The sequence below is a fragment of the Peromyscus maniculatus genome, chromosome 10 (assembly GCF_049852395.1).
Source record: "Peromyscus maniculatus bairdii isolate BWxNUB_F1_BW_parent chromosome 10, HU_Pman_BW_mat_3.1, whole genome shotgun sequence".
In the NCBI taxonomy this organism is placed as follows: Eukaryota; Metazoa; Chordata; class Mammalia; order Rodentia; family Cricetidae; genus Peromyscus; species Peromyscus maniculatus.
Window position 1 is genome coordinate 60243657 of NC_134861.1, and position 24342 is coordinate 60267998.

The 24342-nt window shown below is 49.5% G+C and overlaps 1 protein-coding gene across 3 annotated transcripts in view; it reads left to right on the forward strand.

The window, feature by feature from the left end:
* Klf3 (KLF transcription factor 3) overlaps window positions 1-23607 on the forward strand; it is a 30516-nt gene extending 6909 nt beyond the window's left edge. Inside the window, exons 1-6 of one of the 3 annotated variants that reach the window (XM_042286019.2) lie at window positions 1731-2231; window positions 6961-7056; window positions 12763-13246; window positions 13807-13957; window positions 18172-18332; window positions 19866-23607. In XM_042286019.2, coding sequence (XP_042141953.1) covers window positions 7000-7056; window positions 12763-13246; window positions 13807-13957; window positions 18172-18332; window positions 19866-20047 — 1035 coding nt within the window. In that variant the 5' untranslated portion in view covers window positions 1731-2231; window positions 6961-6999 and the 3' untranslated portion in view covers window positions 20048-23607. Of the gene's footprint in view, window positions 1-1730; window positions 2278-6960; window positions 7057-12762; window positions 13247-13806; window positions 13958-18171; window positions 18333-19865 lie in introns of those variants that run through there. The other 2 variants (XM_015993430.3, XM_006974596.4) reach the window with 2 other exon arrangements.
* The last annotated feature ends 735 nt before the right edge of the window (window positions 23608-24342 follow it).

A 24342-nucleotide genomic window follows, 5' to 3' on the forward strand; every position in this document is an offset into this window, starting at 1 on the left:
AAAGACTGGCCCACACAAAACCTTTCCCCTCCAGCTGCCTCCTCCTTCCTTTTTCTCCCTTACTGTTCTGTTTTAGATTTTTCAGAGCCCTTGACACTGGGCTTATTCAAAAGGCCTCCATGGGTGGATAGGAAAGACCGCTGGAAGATGGTAGTAGTGGTGGTAAGGTCTCTCCCGGAGACTGGTGAAGCAAGGCCAAGGTGAGGGGCAGTGACTTCTTCAGGAAGTTTTGATCGTTTATTTCCTGTAGGGCCGGGCCCTCCCTCCCTCACCCTTGGAACATTTCGAGTGTGCTCCCAAGGAGATGACTGCGGAAGTCCTACTCGGGGCTTGGTCCCTTGTAATTAATTATTATTATTGGGGGGGAGGGGTTGCTTGTTTTGTTAGCTCCTTGGGCCTAGCATAGGAAGAGACATCTTGTTTTTTTTTTTCCACTCTCTCTGGGGAGGGAGCCTCCTAAGGTGTCGGGGAGGCACCTGCCTGGACCCTTTGGGCTGTGCTGGAGGACACACCCAGCCTGTCTAGGTAAGAGGTGGCCAACCTGGATGTACTAGGGAGCAGTCAGCTGGCCACATAGGGAGGGCCTTGAGCAGGTCTTTGAAGAATTAGGAGGATTTAGATAAGCCGGAAGAGGAGGGGGCATTCCACACTGTTGCCCAGCATCAGGGCCAAAAATGAACAAAAGCCTGGGGTTTGGAGAGGGGGAGGCAGGGCCACTTGGAGAGCCCCGGGCTGGTTAGGGAGCTGGTGACAAGCACGGGCAGTAGGGCCCCGCCCGCCCGGGCAGCCCCAGGCTCCCCTGGAGGAGGGAGCAGAAGAGGTAGGGAGCCGGGTGGTTAGGGAGCCGCCGGGCTGCCTTACTGGGTCATGGACTCCACAGGAGGCCGGAGGACCTGGCCTCCATGGCAGTGATGGAAGTGGAGGGGGAAAGGGGTGGGGCAGGCTTCACAGATGACCTTAGGTTTCCATGGCGAAAGACCAGAAAATAAGGCAAATGGGAGGGAGGGAGGGAGGGAGGGAGGGAGGGAGGGAGGGAGGGAGGGAGGGGCAACCTCTTAGAGAGGAGACTGGGGGGAGGAAGAGGAGAGGGGGGGGTTGGGCTGGAGCCCAACAGTGTTGCCCAGCAGTGGTTACAAGCGATTCCTGGTTTGTGTTTCCTGTGGATGGGGAGGGCAGCTCACCCCCCACCCCACCCCCACCCCCCCACACAGTTTTGTGTCTGAAGGTGCAGTCACCCCATGGTGGACACCCACTCCTGGACCAGGAACTACATACACCACCCCAGCAGTTCTTTCTGGTTATTTTTAAGATCCTAGCCATCCTTGCTCAGGGTGGAATTTCCAGGAACCGGCTGCAGCCTGGAGCCAGTCAGGTCCCTTCCAGCCTCCCCACTCCCTGCAGGGTGGGGCTCCACGGGTGGAGGCCCAGCAGGGGTGGAGTGAGGTGGGTCTCCAGCGATAGGGAGGGCACCTCCTAGTGAGCCAGGCAGATGAGAGGCTCTGTTGGCCTCACGCAGCCCTTCTGGGTTTGATTATATAACGCCTCACAGAGGAGAGCTGGGAGGGCTTAGGCGAGGTCTTTGGAGCTGTGTACACAGCAGGATTAGACGTTGTGGGTATTTTTCAATTTATCTTAGGTTGCCTGCCCTTAAAACGACAACACAGAATCGCCAGGGAGCATAAAGGAAGGAGGAAAAAAAAAAAAAAAAAAAAAACACAACACAAGTGGAGCCAAGCGAGCAGGTGCCCATGAACTTGAGAGTTGACCTGTGGGGTGGGGTAGGCTTGGGTCTCCCCGCCCCTCCCCCGGTCGGAAGGGGCTGGTGTGGAAATGTGGAGGGGGACCCTCCTGCCTGTCACCTTTGCACCTGTCCTCGCTTACATGGAAAGTCAATTGCTTCACTCGGTCTTTCCGAAGTACAGGGTGTGGGCAGAATCTTATCTGAAGCCATGTCCTGTTTGGACAAGTTGGACTCGCCCTGGCAACTCTCCATGGGGTGGAGCAGATGGGTGGAGGCAGAAAAGAAAAAATTGGGTGGCCTGTTCGCAGAGGAGGAGGAGGAGGAGGGCGGATTGTTTGCTCTCTGGAGCATTATATTCCATCTGCAGCGAAATAATTCATCTCTCTCCCCTTTTACAAAACACGGTATAACCCGCAAACATAATTTATGAGAGGCAAAGCTTTGGAACTATTCCGTGGGACTCTTTTCAAATCGGCAGTAGAAGACGGAGGTGGGTGCAGAGACTTGGGTGGTGTGGAAACTGGACGCCCTTCCAGGTAGGTGCCAGCATTCAGGGCCGGCCTCTGACTTGGTAGGTGGCGGCTCCCGGGTCTCTCTCTGGCCAGGCCATTGCAGAGTACTGGCCGGAGTTCTCCTCCTCCCTGGGAGCGCTCAAAGAGTTTGCTAAGGGAATGTAAAGAAAGGTTTCCAAAGGAAGGTCAGCTCCACACACTTGCCCTCCTGGCCAAGATACACAGAGAGCTGAGATTTTTACCCCCTCGGGTCCTTTGGAGAGGGAGGGTGGGGACCACTGGCAGACTTCCTCCTTTGAAAATTCACTCTTGGGAGAGCGAAAGGGGCACTTGCTGGTTAGGGCCTGGTGGTTGGCTGTCTGGTGGTTCTGGTCTCTGCACACCTGTCTGAGGTTTGGAAGTGGGTAATTGGGACAAGCCTTAGGGTCAGGCTAGGCTGGGGAGCTACTCACACAGGGACCCTTTGAGGACCGGAGGAAAGAGACGCAGACAGGAAAAGAGAGTGTCAGGCCAGTCTCGCTTTGTCCTCAACAAACTGAGAAGTCGTGGACTTCATTTCCCCGCCCCCATCCACTCCTTCTCTTCTGAAGCAGTTGTACTGTGAGCCTCAGACTGCCCGTGTCCTTTCTAGAAGTCGCCTCAGGGATTCGCCAGGCTTCTCATGTAATTCTGCAGTTTTGTATGTTGACAGAAACTTGACCCTTGATCCGATCTGACCCTTGCCGTCAAAAATAGAATTGGAGTCGGGGCATGTTCAGAAAGGGACGTCACTTCTAAATGAAAATTGAGTTTTTCGGGCCCTTCCCTGACGAATCGCCCAGTTGCTCCAATTACGGGAAGTTATTTGGGCAAAAGTGATTTTCCTGTGTGGTTGGTTTTTAAGCGCCTCAGTAACTTAGTTTTAAAAAACAAAAGTGGGTTTTGCTGTTTTATCTTGCCATTGCTTAATTCAGATTGCGTGTTGAACGGAAACAGAGCTAAGATGTAAATGTGTGTTTGGTTGGAAAACAGAAAAACAACAACCACCACCACATTTGAGGCTCCTCATCTCTGGGATACCCACATAAAGTGGCTAATAGGATTCCTCAGCTTGGTTAAAACCCACAAGATTTTTAAAGACCCTGAGGCGGGCACACGCCTGGCTTCTGCCAGCGTCTTAGGGCTCCAAGGCCTGTTTTAGTGCGCCACCTACTGGTTCTGTGTAGGATTGCGGCCAGTGCGGCGAAAGGCTTTATAAATAGGCTGCGGTGGTTTCAGAATCCCTTTTTGAAAACGAGGGAGGTGTGGTGGTACGCACCTGTCATTCCTGTGCTTGGGGGAGAGAGAGGCAGGTGTGGAGCTGCTCTGAATTCGAAGCCAGCCTGGTTTACTAGTAATCTCTAGGTCATCCAAGGCTACATAGCCAGACCCTGTCTGAAAAGTAGAAAAAGGAGCACAACACTGTTAATAAAGACCCCGATTCTTACAGGTCTTAGCTTATTTTTACTTGGGGGGAAGGCGCTTTGGTGGCGCTGTGGTCATTCTTTCATGATTTAAATACTAACTCTAGTTCGGGTCTGAAGGATTGAACCCAGGGCCTTCCGGCAGAAGGCAGGCATTCTGCCAGAGTCGCACTGCCTCTTTCCTGATCCTTCTTCACCAGAACCCGTGGAGTCTAAAGCAGTGGCCGCGGCGATTGGTACAGAGAAGTCACTGCAGTTGTTGTGAACAGGCAGCCTGCTGTGTTCACACCGTCCGTTTTCTTCCCATCCTTTCTGTCCTCCGTCCCCTTTAAACTTTTAACTACAGAAACAATAAACTTGAACATCATTACACGGGTATGTGTAGCCAGCCCTTGCTCCCAACTCTCTTAGGAGCCCAGACTGGCCTTGAACTTGTGGCATTCTCTTGCCTCACCTTCCTCCGAAGTGCTGAGATCTAGGCGTGTACCACCACATGTGGCTCCCCCTAGAAGCTCTTGCTAACAGTTGAGGGTTCCAGGCGTTTATCTTTATATATTGCTCCAGGGTTTGAAGCCAAGGAGTTAAGTCTCGTGTGTGTGTGTGTGTGTGTGTGTGTGTGTGTGTGTGTGTGTGTGTGTGTTTAGTGTGTACCACATATCCAAAAATGCTGTGCACATCTGTGGAAGTGTGTAATTTAGAGGAAAAGGCTCCTAAAACTTGAAGGAGTGTAGTCTGTTTCCTGCTTGTGAGACGGATTGCCTCGGGGCTGGAAGTCTGAGGCCTCAAAGCCAGGTCTCGCTCCTTCCTCACCTGGGGATGTGAGCGCCAAGATAACCATCTTGTGGGATAGATGATGGTGCTGGTGAATTCCATTTAAAGGGCTGAGGTGTTGGTGGGAAGCTGCTAAACTGTGACCTTATCAGTGTAAGCAGAGGTGTCAACTAGTTTGGTCTCCAGCAACATCAAGAGATATGCTGCACCTTCTCTAAGGTTTGGGGGGGGTGTGTGGGAGTGTGTGTACCTGCAGAGCTGCTGGATTAGGGCGGTTATTAGATCCTAAGACACAAAGAGGCTTTCTTCCTAATGAGATCACCCATTTTTTTGCTGCCCATTTGTTTTTTGCTGGGATACCTGAGAGGGTGGTGACAGACACCATGGGTTTGAGCAACCTGGTGTCACATTGTGTTTGCAGATTATGAGGCATCCTAGGGTATGGGGCAATTCACTGTGACGTCAGGGCCGTGTGTGGTGGATGACATTTACATGAAAATCAGAAGAGGTTCCATTGAAGGGCTGAAGGCCAAGAGCCACCTGGTACCACATTCATGCTTCTGTGTGACGGTGTAACTGCTGGTGCTCCTGTGCAGGAGATTCTGGGCACTGTGGTCATGGGACCGTGGGGGCAGGACATCCTTCACACTGAGGGACAGGATGCACAGACTCTAGAACACATGCTCCCGAGCCTCTGGGTGCGGCAGTCATGAGGCCACGGCATTCTCCACACTGAGGGAGAGGATGCAGAGACTCTAGAACACATGCTCACAAGAGTCTGGGCGCTGCAGTCATGGGACCATGGGGATGGGAGGGACATCCTCCACACTGAGGGAGAGGATGCACACACGACTCTAGAACCTGGAACTTCTTTTAAAGGTTTTCTTTTCCAATTGTGTGCCTCTGTGTGGGTATGTGCTGGTGAGTGCAGAGGCCCGTGGAGGCGCGGAGAGGGCATTGGGTCCCCAAAGGCTGAAGTTAGAGATGGGTGTGAGCCACCCAGGATGAGTGCTAGGAACCCAACTCAAGGCTGATGCGAAAGCGGTGTGTATTCTTAACCATTGAGACAGAGTCTTGCTGTGTAGCCCAGGCTGGCCTCAAAACTTGGGGCAGTCCTCCTCCCTCAGTCTCCCGTAGTGCTTGAGATCACAGGCGTGCCACATTTCTCAGGAGAAACTTAACGCGCTTTGCCACCTGAACCAGGGTGACCGTGTGACCTTGAATGACCTTGCTTCAAATCAAAGCGCTATGCCTGTAACTCAGGTTGGGACGGGTGAGGACCCGATGCAGCTGGGTGAAGTCCGTAGCGGGTGGGCAGTGGCTCTGTGCAGCAGATTGTGCTTACAGAGCAGGACAGGACAGGCCCAAGGTAGGCCTTGCCTTTACAGTAGAGTAAGAGCACGCTAATACAGAAAACCGTGAGTGGGTGTGGGTGTAGGGGCGGTATGTCTCAAGATCCGAGGAGACTTTTCTCAAAGAAATGTAAATGGCAAATTAAAATGAAAAAAGGTTCAGCCTCCGTAATGGTTCGCTCAAAATAAGATGATTTATCATTTGGGGGCCATCAACATGGAATCAAAGAGTTCTCCTTTAGAAAATTTGTCGTAAAAATTAGACCGCGTGGGATACAAGTGCAGAGAATGTCAATGCTGTCTGTAGTGGTGAACATTTGGAAACCCAGGGTCCAACAAGGTTTTCTTTTATTTTATAATTTAATTTTATATATCAGCCACGGATTCCCTTGTTCTCCACCACCCACCCACCCCCATCAATGTTTTTATTATGTCCTCCTTTCTTTGTGCATGTGCCTCTTCAGAGGGCTGCTTGCTCCTGCTTCATGCAGGTTCTGGGGACTGAACTGTGGTCATCCGGCTTAGCAGCAGACATGTTTGGCCACCAGGCTACCTCATTGGCCGTTGGCCCTCGTGTCGAATGAAAGATGACAATTTAAACAGATCTGCTCACGTGCATGGTGAGTTGGATGGTTTGAGTCCGTACTCATTACAACAAAGAAGCATTTTCAATAAAGTCTTCAAGTGACCGTAAAGGTACTTCACAGTGTGTGTACGACATTCTTCCCACTTCAGAGGGTCTGGAGGGTTACCCCAGGTATCCGTGCTGGTTGCTTCTCGGTTTCGTTCTCCCTGGTTTTTTTTTTTCTGCGATGAGCATGGGGGTGGGGTGGATCTTCTGCTGAGCTGCCCGGCAATGCCAAGCAAGGTTCCTGCCAGAAGAGGCTGTACATATTGTTCCAGAAATGTCAGGGTTTGTATAGTTGAGTAAGAAATGCTGCTTCATTGAGTCCTGCCCGTGAGGCCTGGTTTTAATTATACGAAAGGGTATCTTTCGTGGTAGGTAAGGCAAACAATTCTAGCCATTCCGGGGGGGTGAGAGAGAAGATAGATCGGAGAAAAAAGGGTAGAGGGCTGATTTTTATTTTCCTTAGATTATGTGACCTTGGTATTAAGACTAGGCTTGTCGTCTTGTTTTCCAGGCCACACATCAGAACACCCTAGAAGGCTTAACGAAAAGAATGCTCATGTTTGACCCGGTCCCTGTGAAGCAGGAGGCCATGGACCCTGTCTCTGTGGTGAGTGTCCCAAGACGGAGCAGCTCTCCTCTTCACTGATAACATCGTGTGTTGTGTTGTTTCCTAGCATGTGCCCCTTGTTGGACAGGAGGCATTTCTCAAAGCCTCCAGTAATAAACGAGGTGCCGCTCTCCATCCTTAGGACCCATCCCCCACACCCCTAGACAGGGTTAGCCACAGGCCGAACTGGTTCACAGTGAAAGTGAGTTCACAAATGCGTGGGTAAAATACGTTGAGAATAAAGTCATTTAAGAAAAAAGCACTGACAGGAGCCATATGGAGCTGTGGCTCTATCAGGGCTGGCTGAGGAGAAGCCGGCCAGAGAAGGGACTTGGCAGCGAGGCCAGAATCTTAACTGCCTTTGGAATAGTTTGTGGCTGGGTGGGAATTACATCCATGGTCCTTTGGTAAGCCTCAGGGCTAAACTGTCCCCCTGTTGGGAGCCAGGCCATGGTGCCGCTAGGCCCCCAGGGGACTAAGGGTCCGCCCAGGTCTTTGTGTAGGTCCAGTCCTAGTGCCCTGGAGATGAGACGTGGGTGACAAAGAGGTGCCGACTTTTCGAAGCAGGAGTAGTTTAGACTTGAGGATGTGGTTTAGCGGGTACTGACTAACAGGCAACACTCCCAGTCTGTCTTGCTCTTTTCTTCCATGGGATTGGAAAAAATCTTCACAAGGGGGGAAAAAAATCTTGGCCTCTGGATGTGTATCTGAAGGCTGGGACGACACGCTTGCAGAATTAGATCATCCTTCTGCACTGGCTGTTGGAGGTTCCTGCCAGAAATACTTATACAGGACATGGGGTCACTCTAAGGAGCCTGGAACTCCGGTTGCCATGGATACTACTAAGCCAGTGAAGGATTTCTCTACACGTGTCCATAATGAAAAGTGAAGTGAGAGCATCTTTGAGGAGACCGCATTTACATTCCAGCACAGTGGCTGGATAACGCCAGGAAAGGGAACGTTAAAAGATAGACACATTTCTCCGGTCTGTAACTGGAGAATATAATGTTTATCAATGGTGCGTGGCCATCGTTGGTACATTTGACTGGTGTACATCCAGCGTTCTTAATCAAGCATGAAAAGACGGCTCACGAGAGCCCAATTGCAACTAACGGGAAGACCCACATTACCAAATTGAGATAACCAAGTGCAAGGAAAATGCAGCTTAGCTGGTGGGAGGGGATAGAGTGACTCTTTATCTTTTTATGTGTTAGAATGCTGTCATTTCTGTCGGTTGGCTTTCTATTGCTGTGATGAACACCGTGATCAAAAACAAAGTGGGGGGTGTAGTCGGAAGGTTTCTCAGGTCCTGCCCGGCCACACCCCATCACTGAGGGAAAATCAGGGCAGGATCCTGAAGCAGAGACCTTGGAGGGCTACTCTTCTGATACAACCGAGGACCACTTGTCCGTGGATAACTCCACCCACAGCTCCCGCAGTGGGCTGGGCCCTCTCCCACCAATCATTTAATCAAGAAAAGGCCCCATGGACATGCCTAGCCTACGGGTCAGTCTCCAGGAGACGGTTTTCTCCGTCGAGGTCTCTCTTCCCAGGTACCCCGGTCTTGTGTCAAGTTCACAGACCAACAAAGCACACATATAAAGGTGAAGTGTAAAAGTGTTTTTCTAACTAGTAACTTTTTCCTCCTTCGTGTGCTAGCGGTCAGCTTCGCCTGACACAGAGTGCGTTTCGTTCTGTCTCCAGAATCCAATTCAGTCCTTACCATGAAGTACAGAGGGCTCGAGTTTGTGCTCAGGTCGGTTCCGTCTCCCCCACCTTCGTAGGGAGAAGCGGAGGAAATAAAAAAGGCATATATTAGAGCAGCGTTGAACATTTGTAAGGTTGGTTTTGTTGCCTTTGAGACGGAGTCTTGCTGTGTTATCCCATACTGGCCTTGACTCATGGCAATCCTCCTGCCTCAGCTTCCTGAGTGCTCAGATCGCAGGCCTGCCCCACTGTGCCTACAGAGGAACTTTTATCCTGTATATTGGTATTTTGCCTACATGTATGTGTGGGTGCAGTCAGTGCCTGAGGAGGCCAGAGAGGACATTGGTCCCCTGGAACTCGAGTCAAGAAAGTTGTGAGCTGCCACGTGGGTGCCGGGAACCAAACCCAGGTCCTCTGCGGGTGCTGTTAGCCACTGAGCCACCTCCCCAGCCTCCAGAATTTTCCTTTTTTTAAATCCTCAGAAAAAGCACAACGATGCTGTTGCGTCTGTCCATGTGTCTGCCATCCCTTCCCACCACCTTTATCCTTTTTAAAGAAAATCCTGGCCAGAGCACGCCCATTCTTCGTTATTTTTGTCATAGTTTAGAATAAGTGAGGAAATAGCGTTTGTCTTCTACTGAAATCTAAGCCCTGTAAAGTCTGTGCACACGACAGAAAGGCCTCATGGGAAAGGTGAAAACCAGAGGCTCTGATTCAGGCCATCGGAAAGAAAACAAGCTGAGGAAGAGAAACATTTAAAAAATACTTTTGAATCTTCCTCTGACTTCCCTCTGAAGTCCTCTTTTTCTTTCCTGGTGACGCTTGTCACCCAGCAGACTCCTTGTTCTGTGAGAGGTCCTTGAAAACCAGTCGTTTCCCGAGCTCTGTCCCGATTGCCGCCCTTGGTGGTTTTCCTGGACGGGGTGGACAGAAAGCCGCCTTTCTGTTCGCCTCAGAACATTTGCTGAGCCCAGAGCAAGTGTTTATGAGCGCGCCCCGCCTTCCGCCTTCCTGTGCCCAGAGCCCCACCTGTGGTCTGAGGACACCGGCCTGGCCCTGTCACAGGTACGCCTTGTTTTCATGGTCACCAGCAGTAGAGACTTCCTGTTCCTGTCACTTGTCCCGCCCACTGACTGTCCTGTAAAGAGACCTCTCCAAAGCCGTTCCTAAGAAAATATGAAACTGGAAATTCTCGCTGTGTAAAGTAATAGTAAGGCCCCTGGGGGAGTGGCCAAGCCTCTGCCCACCCCACCCCCCACCGCTCCCACCTCCCCTCCACCTACCCCCCTCCCCAACCCCCTGTCTTCAAGAATCAGAAGACTCGGCACTATTCTGAGCTTCGACAGGAGTGAAGAGCTTCCCGAGAGCTGATGAACCCATCCCAGACATCCGGACTCGGAGTGCTTATGAAGCCCCTGCCTCGCATTCCAGAGACAAGCAGCAGTCAGCAAATACATGCATGCAGGAGAGGCGTGGACACCCCCCTGATGGACAGTTCCACAGAAGAAAAGAACCTAGGGCTGGGGGCGGAGCTGGTAGACCCTCCCTCGTCTGTGTCTCGTCTTTGGGTAGCTTTCTTGCTGAAGACTGGGGCGGGGGGGGGGGGGGGTAGGATGGAGGACATTGGGGTTCCATTCATGCCTGCCAATGGCCAGAGAAGACCTTTCTGTTCCAACACTTGAAGCCGGAACATCTGTGTACTACCTTAGAAGGTAGCACCATCCAGACCAGAGGGCAAGTGGCTTTAATGGGGTTCACATCCCAAGTCACACCTAAGGTGCATCCGTTTTTACACTGTGCGTGCCAAATGTGTGTCCACCACTGCTGTTAGGCTGTGTGCCTAAGGAGGGAAGATTCTAGAACTTGTCAGTGAGCCAATGGAAAGGACCACAGTTCTTCAACCTTTTGTGAGGCAGTTGAACTGGAAATAGTTAATTATGTACGCAGAGTTGAGTGTCCAAAAGGACCTCCCTGCGCTTATCAGGGACATTGATTTGTGTTAAGTGTGAATAAAAATGCAAAGTGTGTATCAAACTCAGCCTGGCGGGTGGCTTTTTCCTCCATGCCGACTTGGGGAACCCTGAGGATATTATTAAATTTGCAAATCCCCCCGGTTCTGTCTGCATTCCCACTTGTCTTAAATTCATGCCACGGATAGAAAATCCAGTTGTGACAGTGATGGAAAGCGTGGCCTCGTTCTGTGCCCTGCTCAGCCGCCAGCCACTGTGGGCCTGCAAATCTGGGTCACTGGGAGGTCTGGGAAGAACAGGGCAGAAGATCAGGAAGATGCTGCACTGTGTGAAGAGGCCCGTGGCTGCCCTCCACTTCATGAAGCCTTGCCTCCCACCAGAACTGTGTCCTTTGGAAAATTTATTTAATTTTAAATAAATAAATTTTAAGTGTATGAAACTCCCTTAATTACTGAGATCCTCTTCGTGCATAGTGTCTTAATTTCTTAAGTGAGCCCTGGCCTTCTTTTAATACCACCTATTTTAATTAAATTTAAATATGCTTATTAATGTTTACGTCGCTGTATAATTTGGACCTCTTTTCTTGTCTTTATACCTGGGTGGGGCCAGTTCTAAAGAAAGAAAGAGCTGTGTATGCTGGTGCAGACCAACACTTGAGAGGTAGAGTCAGGAGGATTGCTACAAGTACAAAGCCAGCCTGGGCTATGGAGTTAGAGCCTAAAAAACAAACAAACAAAAGACAAAAGACAATTTTTAAATAAGAAGAGGGAGGAGTGTACGGATTGTCGCTATTCAACCCTCCGGCCCTCATGGAGAGCTGATGCCAAAACCTTGTGCCCTGTACTTCTGGTTTGACTCCTTTGCACACTCTGCAGAGTACTGCTAGTTTTTTTCCCCCCGGCGTCCAGCAGATCTTTTACTGCCTATCGCTGTAATTTGGGGCTTTGCCAAAGAAGGTGAGTTCCCGCAGGGGCAAGTGGAATTCACTGGGTCACACAGGTGACACTGAGTGACATAAAGAGGAGCAGAAGGGGAGCAGCTAGTGGTCATAAAGTTCAGAAAGTGACATCGGGGATGGCGAGGTGGCTCAGTGGTGAAGAGCACTTGCTGCTCTTTGGGAAGGTCTCAGTGCGGCATGCCTGTCAGGTGGCTCACAGCCGTCTCCGACTGCGGCTCTCAGATACTCCATGTCTCAAGCCTCCCTGGGGCATTTGGACCCACGTGCACACTCCTACATGTAGATACACTTACCTGCACATAATTCAGAGTAGTGGTAATAACAAGCATCTCTTTAAAGGTTAGGAGGAAAAAAAGGCGGCACCAGAACCCGATAAAGACAGGTGATTAAAGTCTCCTTGCCTGGCTCCCCTCTTCCTGGGTGCTTTGACTGGCCCTGGGTCCAGAATGGTACTTTGATAAGGGCAAACAATTGCAGTTCATAGCCAGGCAGCGATTCAGCCTGTCTGGGCCCAGTGAAGAGAGAGTATGATCCCAAGGATAATCTCAGTCAAGGCCCCAGCCAGAGAAGCTCAGGATGAGTGATGTGGTGGTGTGCACCTTTAATCCCAGCACCGATAAGGCAGAGGCAAGCAGATCTCTTGACTTTGAGGCCAACCTAGTCTACATAGTGAGTTCCAGGGTAGGCAGGGATACACAGTAAGACTATCTCAAAAAAAAAAAAAAGAAAGAAAAAAGAGAAAGAAAGAAAAGCAAAGAAGAAGAAAGAACGCCAGAAAAGCAGTGGGTTGTATAGTTTGGCGTGTTCTTGGTATCGGTGCTGACTCCTAATGAAGGCCACAGGCCTTTGGTGTCGCAGACCACTTTAGAATGCAGCCAGGGTAGGTGGATCAGCCTTCCCATGATGTGAAAACCATGACATTCTTTTTCCCCCTGGGGCCCAATAACCTTAATATTAGCCTTTGCCGAACCGTCCCCCATGGCTTTTCAGGGGTCATTCGTCTCTCCATCTAAAGTACGTCTCTTTACACTTTCCCTCTTTTTTTTTATTTTTCTCTCTCGCCTCTGACAGTCCTACCCAGCGAATTACATAGAGTCGATGAAGCCCAACAAGTATGGGGTCATCTACTCCACCCCGTTACCCGACAAGTTCTTCCAGACCCCGGAAGGCCTTACTCACGGCATACAGATGGAGCCGGTGGACCTCACTGTGAACAAGCGGGGCTCGCCGCCCTCCGCCGGCAGCTCCCCCTCCTCCCTCAAGTTCCCCTCGCACCAGAGAGCTTCACCCGTGCTGAGCATGCCGCCCTCCAGCCCGCCCATTAAGAAATACTCGCCCCCTTCTCCCGGAGTGCAGCCCTTCAGCGTACCATTGTCCATGCCGCCGGTGATGGCCGCCGCGCTGTCCAGACACGGCATCCGGAGCCCCGGCATCCTCCCGGTCATCCAGCCCGTGGTGGTCCAGCCCGTCCCGTTCATGTACACCAGCCACATCCAGCAGCCGCTCATGGTCTCCCTGTCAGAAGAGATGGACAGCTCCAACAGCAGCATGCAAGGTAAAGTCTGCCAGGCCCCCTCCTCGTCTCCCCCCACCCCCCCCCCCCAGCCAGGAGTCTGGTGAGGGAAGACTCCAGGCAGAGCTTTACATCCTCAAGAGGACGGCCTAGGCCACCTCCCCCCCCCCCCCCACCTCAGCCGTTCTTTCTGTTTTCGTTCTGCAGTGTTGATACTGGGAGGATGTCCAGTAATTAGTTAACTTTCACGGTATAGTTTATGCTTTGATTTACTGAGTGCCAGCGTGGTCCTGGGCACGACAGGGACTTAAGTACTTTCTGATCACGCTGCTCCTGGCTCTTAAAAGGCCCCTGTGTACCAGCCATAGACTGGGGTCCGTGAGGACTGCCAGACTTTGTAATGAAGAGTCATCTTGAAGCGCAGGGCCCTCTCTCTCTGCTTCAAAAGAAGTGAGGATCCCTCGCAAACTGAGTCCTGCTCTAACCCCTGCTGGAGAAGAAGGACGCATACATGAGATTAGTAGCTAGAAGCGGGCGGTGAACTTTATAAGGTGAAATTGATACATTATATAGAGAATGATTTTTCTCTCTCTCTTTTTTAGTACCTGTAATTGAATCCTATGAGAAGCCCATATTACAGAAAAAAATTAAAATAGAGCCTGGGATTGAACCACAGAGGACGGACTATTACCCTGAAGAAATGTCACCCCCTTTAATGAACTCTGTGTCCCCCCAACAAGCACTGTTGCAAGAGTAAGTATACCTAGGTGCGCCCGGTGTTTGAATAGTGCCATGCACCCGGGGACCTGGAGTGGAGGCGCGTGGCATTGCAGACATGTGATGTCCTGTGTTGGGTGGTGTCACTGGGTGGTGCCTCGGTGACGGTGGTCAAGACAGTCTCCAAGAGCAACACCGGCCAACGCCTACAGCAGTTGAACTTCAGCGAACGGGTCCCCCAAGGTGGCCGCGGGAACCTTTTTTCTCTTTCCATCCATCGGTCTGGGATACACGTATACAGTGTTCTCATGAAGACTGGATTTGATGATCCCATCAGCTTGAATCCCAGAAAGCTTTCATGTGTCAAACAGAATCCGCCCCCCCCCAACAGCCGTCATTTCAAATACGGTTTAGTGTGTCTGTCATTGAAAACGTCTTTTATTAAAATCCCCAGGCCAACCGCAGGGTTGGCCACAGAAGGTTTCTGTGCGGCTTGGAGAAGCTCAGTGCCGAAAGAACTCTTCGGCGCTGTGTTTTGAGTCAGAGCTGCCCACCGAGCCTCTCCTGCCTTGCAGAGCTACCAGTCCAGGAAGATGTCTGCCTTGGCCAGCATCTGAACATGTGCTTGCATAGGATGATACCCCCCACATACACACGTGGTTAAGTGACAGCATTCATGGTGTGACCGCTGGGGTGGGCAGTCTCTGAGAAGGTGGCCTTTGACCCCTGGTGCTCCAGCGTGTGTGGGACCGTAGGCGGAGCCAGTGCTCACTACCCACACCCTCTGTTTTTTGGTTTTTTTATTGCGATTACTCCTGTACCCTCTCGGTTCTCTAGCGCCTCTACGTGGGGTCCGGTGGTCAGTCTCAACAGCCGCCGCCCCTTCAGGGGCGTGTCCCGTCCCCCCCCCCCCATCATCATCCTCCCACGTCTTTTCTCTGGCTTCAGTAAATGTTTTGCCCACCTTTCCTGTCTGTCTTCTGCCCTCCTCTTGTCACATGACTCTATAGTCTTGTCACATGACTCCACAGTCGAGGATGAATTCTGGCTGGATAGCAGCAGTTTCTGGTGGTGTCCGGTCTCCTGCAGTCATGCCCACCTTTGGCTCCCGGGTGAACTCACCACCACGCTGATACAGGGATATTGAGGTGGTGGTATAGGGATGCTGGCGTCGATAGTCCCTAATGGGTGACGAAGGGCGACTCCTCTCCCCGGCTGCGGCACCAGGCAAAGGAAGTGTCCCGGAGGCCTGTGCTGTTTTTCACAGTCACATAGTGCTTCCCCTCAAAAATTCAGTTGTAGGTTGTTTTTGTCTGTTTTTAAAGATGAGGTCTGGGTGTGTAGCCCAGGCTGATCTCATTCAATGACTCACCTGCCTCAGCCTCCTGAGTGCCAGGGTGACAGGCACACGCCATTTTGCCCACCTCGTAAGTCTTTCAAGGGAACTCTTATTAAGAGCAAATGGAGAACTGGTGAGCCAGGCTGCTACTTAGGGTACACCCACAGTCCCGCCTTTGACTCCGGGGCCCTGCTTTGAGCACTGTGCCTCTCTGGGTGTGCCCCCTGCAGTCTTATTCGAAGCTGACCAGTGGCAGAGGGTTGGCTGAAGTTCTTAAGTTACAAATTAAACCGTGAGACCTTGCGGAAGAGTATTTGAAAGCCATATCCCATTCTCTATAAATACTGCTTAAAAGAAAACGCTGTTTCCAGCGTGTGTGTGGTAGCACATCCTTGTGATTCCAGCATTAGGGAGGAAGAGGCAGGAGGAGCAAGCATTTAAGCCAGCCTGGGTTACAGGAGACCTGGTCTCAAAAAATACATGGGGCCGAGTGGTGGTGGCGCACATCATCAATCCCAGCACTCGGGGAGGCAGAGGCAGGCAGATCTCTGGAGTTCAAGGCCAGCCTGGTCTATAGAGTGAGTTCCAGGATAGGCTCCAAAGCTACACAGAGAAACCTTGTCTCAAAAAACAAACAAACAAAATACATGTGTATTTTTTTCTGTCCTGTTTCAAGTAATATTCTTTTAGTGACCTCACTGCTAGATGCTTTTAAATGCTTCACAAGTAATTGCTTGTTTAATGCTGTCCTAATCCTCAAAAAAAAAAAGTGTGTAGATTAGCCGCAACGGAACAAGCGCTTTGGGTAATTCTTTCGCAGATAGGGTTAAGTCATGTCTTGGAGTGGGCCCGGTAGCAGCCTACACAGGACACATTAGCCAGGAAAGAATCCTTTGAAGCCAGGTGCCTAGAACAGTGGACTGGCACCCAGCAACACTGGCCTAGAAAACCCCGCTGCCGAGGCACGGGCTTCACAGCTTGGAAACCCATTACAGCTGTAGGGTCCTTTCTCAATGCACTCAAAGGCATGTCGAGAAATCCAGTCCGTCTGTAGTTACCTTTGTGACGCTGCATTTAGAGCAGAAAACAGGGAGGGGTGAGCATGGGAACGTAAACCAAGGAAGGGCCAGTTTAACTCAAAGCAGAGATCTGGTACGTGGTAGCTGCTATTCTATGGTTGTATGATCCCAGATGATCTCTTTTTAAAAAATGAGGAGTGGAAAAGCCCAAAAGTATGAGATCCCCAAGACCCCTAATCTCCCAGCCAGTATATTCATGCTGCTGCCTTTTCCAATAGACACTAGCTTGATATTCCTCGGTGGCTTTGCAACGTCCAGAGAACTCCACGTGAAGGCCGGCAGCCGTGAGGTGCCGAGGGGCGGGGGACTTCTGAACACGGCTCCAGCTGTTGGCTCCTGTTAGTCAGACGCTGTCCTGTGCCCCCCCCCCGCCCCCCAGCAGTCACTGATAGCGGCTTTCCCACACTGTGCTCACCAGCAGTAGCCTTTTTAGTTGGCAGCGTTCACACCCCCATTCCACAGAGGAAATTGGGGTACGGTGACAATTAGTGACATCGGGGAAATGCAGTCGTAGTTACCATGTTGAATGACTTGGGTTCTCAACCCACAGACCCCGGCTGTTGGGCAAGATTTCTAAAGCTCCTTGGTGTGGGCTCCCCCAAATCAGCCTTATTCTCCGTCTGATGTTCTCAGGCATCAGAGTAATAAGATTTAAAGGACCGATGGACGTCAGGAAGGCCACGGAAAATGGACCCCAAGGGCTCAAATTTTTTGAGCCTCAAAAAATATTATTGCAGGCACTCCTTAATGCCCTTAATAGCCAACATTTCATTTATGTTAATTTCAGAAACTCGAGAAATGTCCATATCAAGTTCTTTTACTCTTTACTCTGTTTTTTTTTTTTAATCCACTCCCACACAGAAATCGTTCATGCATCATTTAGAACATTTTAGGACCCAGAAATTCCAATTGAAGAGTCGTGCCTTTCCTCACAGAGGCCAACTGCATAGGCTTAACTTCAGTCACGTGACTGCCCAGGAGAAAGTGAATGGCCAAGTGTCAGTCTGCAGGAAAGGGTGGGGAAAACCGCATGTGCACACTTTTTTCCCATCTGCCCCTGCTCTCTTTCTGGCATGGTGAGCAGGTATGGCACAAGATCTCTTGGACAAGTAGGAGAGAGGTTGAGATACGGAGGGCATGAGGTGTCCCCATCCCCACCTCACTAATGGCGGCTAGGGCCTCCACCAGGCGGGAACCACCCCACCGTGGCACTGAAGACCTCCGTGGAAAGGGTCAGCTTTTGAACATTAAACGCGAGTCGGCCATCACGGAAAGCCAGTAAGAGAAAGGCGAGGACATAGATCTGTCCGGCAGCGTGTTGGCGTAAGAAGCAGGGATTTGATTTGATAGTTGACATTTCTCCTTGGAGAAAAATGCCAGTCAGGGTAGCCTGTGGGGAAGCCGGCGGCGTGCTGAGCAGGAACGCCGTCTACAGACAGCCCCCGAGAGCCTCTCCTGCACCGGCACCTCCCTCGAGCAGCGCCTAACTTTCTTGCTGTCGTTACTTATCTCCATGTCTGTCTCCCCCTAGAGTGTGAGCTCCTCGAGGGCAGGAACCCTGTTTTTATTCATCTTTGTGCCCCGGTGCCAAGCACAGTGCCTGGCTCATGGTAGGTGCTCGCTACATGTTTGTTGAATGAATATAGCAGTGCTTCTTGGGTTGAACAGCTAATTCTTTTTTTTATTATTATTATTCTTATTTTTTTTTTATTTTGTTGGGGGTTTTCGTTTGTTTTTTGCCCGATGTTGTACATGCTTTTTATTTTTTTAGTAGACTGAAGAAAAGAAAGCCCCTTCGCTCAATGTTTTGCATTTAACCTTGACCTTGATAGGAACCATCCGTCGGTGATAGTGCAGCCTGGGAAGAGACCTCTACCTGTGGAATCCCCGGATACCCAAAGGAAACGGAGGATACACAGATGTGACTACGACGGATGCAACAAAGTCTACACTAAGAGCTCGCACTTGAAAGCACACAGAAGAACTCATACAGGTAGAGGATGCGTCAGCATCTCACGGTGTGCATGGTTAAAGTCAGCTCCTCTGGCCTTCAGAGCATGGCAGAGCTTGACACCCCAATATGAAAATCTGACATTCCAATCATTCTAAGACTATAAGATTTTTACATTATTATTATTATTATTATTATCATTATTATTCGTCTAGTCAGCCTGCTCTTGGCTCGGGCCTTCAGTGGACAGTACAACCCCACAGTGATTGCTCTGTGACCTTTGTGTCGGGCTCAGAATGTAATTTTTTTCTGAGTCTAGTGAGTCATTCTTATCAGGGAATATTCACAGAGAGCCCACAGAATCTGGGCTTCAGGACAGAAAAACGGTGGTTTTTGGTGAGTCCTGACGAGGAGGAGGCAGAGGAAGCTGTACGAGGGGGGGCTCCTGAACAGCAGTGACCGCTTAGCACATAAGTCATCTGCGAGGCGTGGATGGGACCCGAAGGGCGGAGCTTCACGTCTTCCCCCCTAAAATTAAAATGGTACGGAGTCTTTGGATTCAGACGTAGGTGTGGGGGCTGAGTAGCAAAATACAGCACAGAAATCCCAACACCTACGCCAGGGATTCTAGGGACGAGGATCACTAAACAGGGGCTAATTTGTTCCCTGCTGGAGGCTGGGCATCCCCTACTCCACACACAGCCTGAAGGTAACAGTGGTTTCAGGTTCGAGAGCAGTGGTTCTCCACCTCGCTGAGGTGGCGACCCTGTAATACAGCGCCTCGTGTTGTGGTCACCCCGACCATAACATTATCTCCGTTGCTACTTCGTAACTGTAGCGTTGCCACTGCTACGAATCGTGGTGTAAAAATCTGTGTTTGCTAAGGGTCTTGGGTGACCCCCAGAGGGGGCCATGACCCACAGGTTGAGAACCGCTGTTTTAGAGTGTTCTGAAATTTCGTGTTAGGGGTGGCCAACTTGGGTTACTGACTTGAATACAGTAAGATCGCCAATAAGCACTGCTCATCTGTGAGGGTCTTCATACTGGCTCTGACTGGCCTTTTTCCCCCAAGGGCCTTCCTGTGAGGGCTGGGTAGCCTACGGGAAGGGGTGGAGAAGGCAGAGGACACTTCCAGTTTCAGTACATGGGGACTTGAAGCACTGTCCGGGACTAAATAAGAAAACGGGTTGTTGCATTCTTTAGCAGGTATTTTGGTCGATAGGGACTTGATAGTTTCTGAAGACCATGGAAAAGCATAAGAAACACTCACAAGCTTTCAGTGGAATTACGAAATACACGGGGCCATGGACCAGTTAAGTTTAAGGCTTGGAGACCTAAAGATGTAGAATTCTGCTCCATGCTGGCCCCTCGGAGTGGCTCTTCCTGCCCTAAGAACTCTTTAAAATCCTACCCCGATTCTTTGTCTTTTTTTTTTTTCTAATGGAGAGAGAGTCACGTGTATGGCTTTATCTCGGAAGTTGCATTTTTCCAAGGGTGTTAGTTCAAACATCTTAGCTTCTCTTTTTAACACCAACAGAAGACAGTTGAGTTCAACTCCCTCTCCCTTCCTCGCAGGAGAAAAGCCCTACAAATGCACCTGGGAAGGCTGCACATGGAAGTTCGCTCGGTCTGATGAACTCACAAGACATTTCCGCAAACACACTGGAATCAAACCTTTCCAGTGTCCGGACTGTGACCGAAGCTTCTCGCGCTCCGACCACCTTGCCCTCCACAGGAAACGCCACATGCTGGTCTGAGAGCCTGCCCCACCTCAGTGTGACCCCCCACTGTTCTGGCACTCTGTCTCTCTCACTGTCTGTGTGTGTCTCTCTCTCTCTCTGGTCCTCTCTTCCTGCCCATTATCTAACTCATTTTTTATATGTACATTTTAATTTCGGTTCAGCTGGTCTGAATCTCTGAATTTCTATCATTCAAGACTTCCGTATGGTCAGTAGTCGATTCTCTAACCCTCCCTTTCCTTACCACGGGTCAGACCTAAAGAATGTGAACATTTTTTTTTTCCGGGGATGCTAAGCAAACCCTCCTTACAGATAGATACATTTAATGTCACAAGAACAAGGGAACATGTAAACTAACGACCAACTTGTCAGTTTCTCCATGTATTCCTCAAAAGAATGTCAAAGGAAATGTATCAGAAATACAGTATCCAGCCCGCTAGTCCTTGCCAGAGACCTTGGTACCTCCGCCACATTGTGTGTTTGACAACCAAGAGGATGCGGCTCCTTTCACCAGTTAGCAAGATCCACAGAGAAGCCAAGCTGGTCCTGTCGCCTCTGCCGTGGCCCTTCCCGCTTGCTTGTTGGCCTGGATTACCAACTCCGCTACGGCATCAAGTCCTTTGTCCTCCCTGGTGCCTTGAAGCTCGTGTGGAGGCCTTGGACACCCCAGGAGCTGAGCCCCGAGTTCTGCCCGAGTGTGGGGAAGAAGCAGAAGCTACTGGGAGTGGAAGAGGAAGTCAGCATTCCCGGATAGGACTGTCTGGGCCATTAACGTTAGTGGTGTGGTGCTTTTGTTGAATGTCGTCCCCGGGTGTAGCTCACCTAAGCAGACCCTTGCTGGATGCCCGTGGGGTTATTGGTGCCACTGCCTCCATTCCTGCAGGATCCTTCGCTGTGGGTCACGAAACATTGAGAGTAAGGAATCCACAGAAATATTTGCCCGGTCGTGTGCAAGCAAACAAAAACTTTGGAGGCAGAGTCTAGTATGGTCTCTCCTACCCGCCCAACCTGCTAAGAGTGTTTTTTTTTTTTGCAAACAGAAAAAAATGTTGAGTGGTACTTATATTCCCATATCCAATCAGTCACATGGCTGTCATAGGGAGCTCTCTTGTGTGAGCTGTATGGTGTCAAACCAGCCGTCGTTTGTGTCCATGACACATAGCATACATACATGAGCATCCACTAAGCTTGAGGGAAGTCATTGAATTAAGACCTGAGTGACAGACACTATTTGTAAATATAACTAGTGTGAAGCACATAGATCTTTATTTTGGTGACAGATTTTTGAAAAATAGAGGGAAAAAAAAAAAAAAAACCACAATTCAGGGATTTATATATGTAGCTTGAAGATTCCCACAAGTTTCTGCCGGAGCTAGCAATTTCCTGTCGCTACTATGTGTCCTGTTAGGACAAACTAAAAACAATGACCCGTGTTGATGTTGAAGATAAGTAGCATCATGGGGGGGGGGGTGTTTTTTCAAAAGCAGGCTTTTGAACTACCGTAGTCCAAATGCCAACAATCCACACGTAGAAATGCCATTGGTTATACATTTGAAGAAAATGGGCACAGTGGTCAGATATGGTTGCATACGACCAGCAGCCCCTCCATCCCTGCAGAGGGTGGAGGAGAAGAGAGGAGAGAGTCCTAACAATTCGTCCCAACCACAGCTCAGGAGCCCACACAACTGGGAGGATCACGCTACCTGATTATTCTTGACCGTCAAGTGATACTGGCGGCCTGCACACGAGCAGGGGGCTCTCTTGGATGGCACTAGGTTCAAAGCTGCAGGGACTACATGCAGGAGGTCCTGCTCAGCCCTGTGAACCCCACTGAGGGGAAATGTAGGTGAAAACTAAAGAAATGTTATCTTGGCACTTGGGTTCCTTTTTGCTTTTTTTTTTTTTTTTTTTCAGCACTGCAAAAAAAAAATTTTTTTCAGGCTACTAAAGCATGCTAATTAGGCCCTCACTTTTCTCTTTTGTTTGCAACTACGGCATGAATTGGGGAGTGGAAAGTCTCTTGGAAAAGCAGGGTCTCCATTGTCAGCATTGAGTCACGTTCATGCCAACACCATCGTGTCCTGAAGTGGTCCTCGTTTGTGTTCCAGCCCCAGTGAGAGAGGGAAGGGTGCAGGGAAGGACAGAATTAGCTTTGCTGCGGCTTTGCGCCGAAGCCCAGTTAATGGCTCTGTGACGTATTTAAATTGCGTTCAGAAGCCTGTATTGCGTTACTCTTTAGCTTGCTTAGATCATGTTAACAGTTCAATCAGAAATATCCATTTTAAATCTGAAAGGAAAGTAACCCAGAGAATCTGTTCTCTATTCCCATGCTGGTCTGATATACCCTTCATTCATTGGCCCTTACCAAATTTTCTTATATGTATATGTATTTGTATTTTACTATGATAGTTGGGAAATGTAGTCTCTTAGTTTTTTGGGGGTTTGTGTTTGTGGAAGATGCAAGATAAGGTGCCCTGGGTTTTTGATGACGTGCTATGTTACAGTCAATGGTGGTTCCATTGCAGTGTTTTAAATTGATGAGAACAGGCTGTAAACATGAAGTCAGCGCCATGTAAATTGTTACAGAGTTCATTCGATTACCGCTCAAGTATCATCTTGGGGAAGTTAAAATTAAATCACAATCTTGTGTTTTCCAGTTTTCCAGTGGGAGGGTACATCATTAAATGGGCATTTAGCAATCTAAAGTCACTTGGTTTGGAGACTGCGGCATAGCTTTTTTCAGCTAAGAAGATGCTAAATATGCAGATGTTTTGAGAGCCTTGGAACAGAATTACAGGGGAGTGATCTATGTATGTGTATGTTGTATTAAACACCCAAATGCACTATATCAGTATTGCACTAATGTGGAATTTGAGAGACTTGCTGATACTGTAATCTGCACGCCATCCTTTAGATTGTTTGTAAAGACAATCTCAGAGATCAGAGGTTTTAAAGTCATTTGGTTTGAAAATAGAATCGTCTTGAAGGAATTGCTAACGTACATGAAGTCACTTGAGTTTTCTTTATTCTCTTCTTGGTCAAGGTTAACAGTTTCTAAAATGATTGCAAATTCACTTAATCCATTTACAAAGCCATTTTACATGCATTAAACGGGGGCTACAACGTGTTTTACAAATACTAGCACTTTTTTTTCCTCCTGTTATGTACGTAGTGTTAGAGGGTCAGAATAACCTCTCTGCCCAGCATCTCTTAAACCCTTCCTGCAAGCCTAGCAGGGTTATTGCATTTACAGTACTTTAATACTTGTATAAACTATGCAGAAATTTTTAATAAAGTGTAATATATTTTATAAGCTAATAAGACTGAATGGGTAAAGGTTTTTAGCATGCATTAGTATACTTGCAAATACTGAAACATTTTGGTAATCTTTCTTACTAAAGATGTGAATGTTTAAATGTACCTTCTCTGTTTCTACCCTGTAGTCCAATGGGAATTCAGTAATGACATTTTGTCATGTCAAACTGTGAACATAAATTTGTACTGTACAGTCCTCATATACTATATACAGTATGCAATATATGTATTATATACTTGTTAATAAAACCATCCGAATATTACACATATGATCATGTGATTCCTATAGGCCGTGGTCCCTAGGAACAAGGAAGAGAGCATTGTAAAGTTTCAAAGGAAGTCACGGATGAGCAGTAATCTTTAATGGTTGGAAAAGGAAGTAGATCTAGCCAGTAGGTACACCACAGGGGTGCAGAGCCTTAAAGCAATGACCTAGTAACTTCCGGGAGGAAGGTGGAGCTTAAGCCATAAAGCTGCAGACAAGGCAGCATTCGTCTGTAAACCTGGTGCTGTAGAAGTGATTTGTCTCCAGCCCTATTCACAGCGCTCCTTGTGCGCGATGGCCCTGAGGGAACGCTTCTAGAAGATTCTGCCTCTGATCCTGCTCCCTTTGTCACAGCCGACTCTTCAGCTCCAGCAGAGCAGCATCCGTTGTCCTAGCAGAGCAGGTTTTTACTCCAGCCGTGCTGGTCTTTTATTAATCACGGCCAATTCCTAAGCTCTGGTTAACCAGAGACCACCGCTTCTTAAAGCATCACACAAAGGGCCCTGGTGGAATCTTTAAGAGACTCTCACCCTTCCCTCTGACACTCCACCAGCCAGACCTCCATCCTCTGCTTTGTTCTTAACATCCCCTTCCGACCTCCCACACAGCTGCCCACTGGTACCTGAGCACTCTGGCTTTCCCAGCTGGGAGCACAAGTGTAATGTCACATCTGTCATAGCAACGCCCCACTCCTGGTTCCAATCTCTGACGTAGTGTTTCTAATGCTGTGATA